The 5,857-nt window shown below is 35.7% G+C and overlaps 1 protein-coding gene across 1 annotated transcript; it reads right to left on the bottom strand.

Moving 5' to 3' along the window:
- Nucleotides 1–357: 357 nt before the first annotated feature.
- LOC149797885 (uncharacterized) lies at nt 358–5,576 on the bottom strand. Its single transcript, XM_089962916.1, has 2 exons — nt 4,810–5,576; nt 358–2,069 (listed from the first exon to the last, which is right to left on the bottom strand). The coding sequence occupies exons 1-2, from the start codon at nt 4,984–4,986 to the stop codon at nt 1,317–1,319; spliced, it is 930 nt and encodes a 309-aa protein (XP_089819042.1). The 5' UTR covers nt 4,987–5,576; the 3' UTR covers nt 358–1,316.
- Nucleotides 5,577–5,857: the final 281 nt, after the last annotated feature.

The following is a 5,857-nucleotide window of genomic DNA, read 5'->3' as shown; positions in this document are numbered from 1 at the left end:
TGTTATTGCATCCTTAAGTCTATCTATTCACAACTTGAAGTTTCGTTTGATACATCAGCGGTATCTAGTTAGGGAAATATATAATTACATATGTTCGTCTACTGCAGATATACGTCGTTGTTAAGGACTTGTATATATGTCTACAAGGACAAATAATTCATAGAAGGACATGTTCATCTTCAGTGGACGTTTTTTTTTGGCTCTTCTTCTGACGTGAAACAAATGATGTAAGGATAGAAAAAATCTTGAAATAAGTTACTAAATATTTACAAAATAACGCAGCAAACTATGTTCTACTAATAAACAATGACAAAAAAAAATAATGTTCTGATAACTGTAAATATGACTATTCGACGAGAAATATGCAAATCGTGTATTAGCAGACAACATGAATGGGTTTATTTAAGGTCTAATTACATTTAATATAACACAAGAATACATTTCATACATGTAACAATCTATGCTAAGTGATATACAATCTGAAACACAAGAACAACAGTAAAGTCATTAAAGGGGCGTGAAGCAAGCTGCTAACTTTGACCTGCGTCGAAAGGGCTATATATTCTATGCGCTTTCTCTCGTGCGCAGTTATGGTGACTATTCAATTAGTTGATTGCATGCCATTTAAATACAACTGAGATATAACATGTTTTAAGATTATATATCCTAACTGCGTTTTATGTACGTCAGAAACAATATCATCCATTTCACTATTTCTGCACTTAGTATAGTATTGTTTTCAGTTGGTTGACTCATTCTGTTTGGTTTGTTTTTGATTGTTCGACATGTCTTAAAATTCTAAAATACTAAATTCCTAATTATAGGATGACTATAAATAGTATGGAAATACCCGTTTTAAATATTATTATTGTTGATTTTTGTCCTTCTACCAACATCAGCATTGTAAAAGAATTGTTATCTGTTTATATGCATAGGACATGAAGGGATAAGCACAGAACGAAAATCTTCTTTGAAATACACAATGAATTTAAGAAGCATATTCTGATTGGACGTAATCCAGTAAAAACGCTTTGATACAATTTTGGTCTTAAACTTCTACAAAGCAGCTTTCAATGACCATGCATAGTTCACCTTATCGAGCCTAAAGACGATCGCACAGTCGCACAACATGGGTTCAACATGAACAAATTTATAATCATATGTGCTTGCGTCTAAAACTGGGGTAAGAAACCGATGAGAATATTTACTTCTTCAAGAACTACATTTGATGTCACACTATTTGTTGAGCGTCTAATTACAAGCGCATATTTTGATAAGTGAACGTGATCTTCTTTATAATGACATTGTCAGTCTGTTCAAGTAACTTGTTCAGATTGTTCCAAAAATGGGGTAGAGCTTTTGCTTGCTGTAAATGCAACAGTTGCTATCGTGTTTTCCGTCTCTATATTAGAATTCTGAATTTCTTCTTTACAAGAAATAGTTTTGCCAGTTTGATTGGACATCATTTGTTCCGTCTCTGAATTGCAATTTGTACCCGAGATATACAATTTTGTTGTCCTTTTGCTGTCGCTTTTAACGCAAACTTCTTGAAAATTCCCTTCATCCATGGGAACAAACACATACTGAATGCAGCTTATCACATCAAGTTCAGCTTCATTCAAATAATAAACTGTTTCTTCTTTGCTCTGACAAGAAGATTCGTTGTCTTTATTTACGTAGTTGTCTTCTTTGAATGGACACTCTTCTTCAACATTGTTGTCGAGGCCATTGCAAGGATCTGCTGCGTTTCCTTCAAAAAGAAAGCCATCGACCTCCCCACCACCCGGCTTTAAAGACTGTCTCACATTATCAGCGAAAGATTCCTCTTCGTCAAAAGGGCTAAAATACGGTGACAGAGGATCCTCGATGTTTGGGTTATGCATCAGGAAGAGCAATCCCATGATGCACCCTTCAATTCCATATCCGGGAGACCAACCGTCGGATTCAAACATGTTGAGGCAGACGTTGGAATCAGAGCATGTATCAGTGACATCAATGTTGGGGTGATATATATTTGTACAGCACCATACTCTAGGTGGTTTGGCGGGAAAGGTAGATTCAAGGTAGATCTGTGAACATATCAAAGCAAAATAAGATCCTCATTAAAAATTTTGAAAGAATGAACAATATAATATAACAGGACTTTTCAATCTGACATCAGATCCAGTTCATTTTAATAAAATGCACGCTATGTCCTTCGTAAAAGAAAATTACTATCGACACAGTGGCGATACAAATTTAATCACCACACCGTGAATATCACTTTTGAAACTACTTTCTTTAACCTTTTATGAAATATACCTGCCCTTATAAATGTTATTCTAACATGTACTTCCATATTTGTGTCATTTTAATTTGTTTCTTCTGTTCCTTCTCTCTTCCTCCATTACCATCCCCTCTCAAGACTCTTGACCCTCCAATATACATTTATCATTAGGCAATTAATGAAGAGACACCATCAATAAATACCTGAAAACGAATTCCAAACTACATAAGTATACCTCAATATATTCTTTTATAATTAGTTTTGCACAATAATCATTTATGTTATATGTTTAACTCAACTTACATGACCTACTGCTATTTGATATTCTCTGATATAGTGTGTGCGTGTGATTTGGATTTTTTTAGCGTAGCTTTAACAATGTTTCAGTCATATCACTTAGATGTATGCAGAGTGGCAGTTTATTCTGATGTCTAGCACTGGGGCAACATGCCACAGACATGTAGCATCATGTCCTACCCAGTCGCATTATCCTGACACCAGGCCGACAAGTCCTATTATTATCCTCTTAATGCTGTGCGCCAAACGAGACAGCTGTTAGTACCATTCTTATAAGTCTTTGATATGACTCGGCCAGGATTCGAACCCACGACCTCTCGCATCCGAGACGGACACTCTAACCACTTAGGTCACTGTAGCTGTCCATGTGCATATAGTATCGCATACCAATTTCACTCTACGATAAAACGGTATACACTTTTAGGGAGGAAAAAATACTCTTGATTATATATAGTATTAAAATTGTTTAAGTAGCGATTTTGACTCTCGTCATATTAATAATCATTTTGACAAACAATGTACAAATTGGGTATAGATAAGTGTTAACTGCAAACCGAAATAAGCCACAATCGAAATTTGGGTACAACGTCTGTTAATGAAATAGAGAGCAAGCTTGCCAAAGTCATGCAGCCCAAGTCTGAATGCAGAAATAAACAAAATAAAGGATAAATATCCCCACAAGTAAAGTCCCAATCACTGAAGTCTTTTGTTTAACGATGTTACGCTATGCCGGATATGGCCGCTCTGAGATGTTACTACAACATCCCACCCGTACAATGTTCACAGTATCGATCTGCGCAAGAAAGGTGTAAACGAAAATAAATAATTTTCGTAATAAAATATTCACTAATTTTACCCAATGCACAATGTGAAGCAACATATGTGAAAGTTTAATTTGTAAAAAGCCGTTGCCCTAACACTGCTGAACAATTGTTTCTAAAACTTCTTTTTATCAAAACCGCCATGGTGGCCTAGTGGTTAGAGCGTCCGCCTCGGATGCCGGAGGACGTGGATTCGATCCCCTGCCGAGTCATACCAAAGACTTACAACAATGGTACTAACAGCTGCCTCGCTTGGCGCTCAACATTAGAGGTTAGTGTTAGGACTGGTCGGCCTGGCGTCAGGATAATGTGTCTGTGTGGGACATCATGCTACATGTTTGCGGCATGATGCCCTAGTGCTAGACATCACTATAAACTGCCACACTGCAGACGTCGTAGCGATATGACTGAAAAATTGATAAAGGAACGTTAAAAATCCAAAACACACACACATACACATTCTTTTTATCAATACAGTAAAGCAGCCGTTAATCGCAAGAAAAAATAAAAATGCAATCAAATAGACGGTGTTTGTCATAAACATTAAAACTTTCCCCCAAAAATAAAAAGAACATCTATGTATTTTTACTAGATATATGGACATATTTAATATTGCAATGTTTCGACTTAACGTGAAACATTTCCTTGTATCTACTCCAAAACCATAACTATCCTCCCTTTATTTGTGCTGTATTTTAGATACTAATGTGATCTATACCTTTAGTCACTCAATTGCTGCATATTTTCGAAGTAAAAACGTTATGGAGGATAACTGCACTCCTTCCATTAAAAATAAACAAAAATAAATTTTAAATGTTAAATTTGATATACTGAAATACAAGCAGCAAACAAAATGGACTGAATATTCACAAAAATGCGTAAGAAAAACGAATCTCTGGCTTATTCAATTGTTTTTAATTGTCTCCCTTTGCTGTAACCAATCCGCGTGTAACGTTAAACGGCACATCAGCACAATAATTGCTATAAGGTGCCAGTTAAAGGCAACGTTCAGGCATTGTAATAACGAAGAATTTCACAAACACCCAAGGAAGATAAGCCCTTCAAAATAAATGCAAACATTAACGACAAGATAAACTATAAAAGGTAAAGATGTTAAAATGATCTGTATATCAAAAGCGTTAGTAATCTTTTAAGGTGATAAATGGCCGAAATGTTGTTTGTGCTCTCTAATCGTAGTTACATTATACAATGGCAGTATGCAACAACACCCAAGTCGCATATTAGTAAACAAAGATTTGTATTAATGCTGGATTTTTTTTTTTAATTTCTACAATTCTGATGAAATATACTTGTAATATGTATACCACTTACATTATAGATTGCATTGCTGATTCTGCCCTTGCTGCAGTATCTGCAAAAAGACGTAGAGTAAATGGAAAAAAGAAAATAAACATTTCAACTCACCTTAAAAACTACCTTTCCTCCCTTATAATATCCGCAACTTGGGATGATCTCAACTTTTAAACATGAGGAGTTCCCTTTTTCAACTCCAAAATCGACAATTCTGGCTTGATTTTGCGAGAGTTTGCCGAGACTATTCGCAAGCCTGTGAATCTCTTTCGCGATGGAAAATACGGCCATTGTCGATCAAATATTATAATAGTGACGGTGCTCCAAGCTTCTAATTTATTGCTGAAATTCGTTTCAGTTAATGTGTACCTGCACTTTTTTTCAATTCATCTCAATGACTTGGCCAACGGAAACATGGTTGATGTAGAACAAACAAATTCTTGATAATTTACTGGCTACATGGTTACTGAATAATGAAATTTGCTTGAACGGCTACATCGTTAATAAATAAAGAAATTTGCTTGACCAAGTCCTTTTATACCGAAGTATATGGTGCAATAGGATAGCAATACACCTTTGGTCTATATGTTCGGTCTATTTTTAGAATATAACCTAACTCTCCCTAGGCTATATTTAGCTGCTCGTTCAGTCCATCAGGACAAATCCGAGGAAACACAGCACTAAGGGGAAACTCAGCAACTTTCAGAGCTCTCATTACCAAACCTTTATCTCACAGCATAGATCCATCCTTGATGAACGTTTCTTTCATGAGAAAGTCATACAGAGTCACGCTGTTTTGTTTATTCCACTGCTGTCGGTCGAGGAGACATGTTGATTTTGTCTCTTCTGTCCCTGCGTCAGTACGTCAGTCTATCGGTACAGAGTTGTTAGCAAAGTGCGCAAAAACCACTCAACGTAAAAAAATAAATAATCAAAATTGGCTTGGATGTTTGCATATCTATGCAGATGACCTGGTTACATTTTTGGGATATCACTCCAATTTTTTATTTTATATATATATATTTGTTAACTTTATGGACCTAGGCTTTAAACAGTTTACCTACGCGTAATTACAATAATGCAATATATGTACTCATAGAAATTAGAATTAAACGTAATTACAATGTTCAGCTTTTGTTGTGCTCAAGTCAAAATAACGGTG

The sequence above is a fragment of the Sinohyriopsis cumingii genome, chromosome 6 (assembly GCF_028554795.1).
Source record: "Sinohyriopsis cumingii isolate HCF-2022 chromosome 6, ASM2855479v2, whole genome shotgun sequence".
NCBI classification, from domain to species: domain Eukaryota; kingdom Metazoa; phylum Mollusca; class Bivalvia; order Unionida; family Unionidae; genus Sinohyriopsis; species Sinohyriopsis cumingii.
The sequence above is the reverse complement of the archived record's forward strand: the minus strand, read 5'-3'. Positions and strand labels throughout refer to the sequence as shown.

Bases quoted from the DNA above. Each gene is read 5' to 3' on its own strand.
- LOC149797885 (XM_089962916.1), bottom strand. From the start codon at position 4,986: ATGGCCGTATTTTCCATCGCGAAAGAGATTCACAGGCTTGCGAATAGT. The intron at 2,070-4,809 runs GTGAGTTGAAAT...ATATGTTCACAG, and splicing joins GAGGAAAGGTAGTTTTTAAG to ATCTACCTTGAATCTACCTT.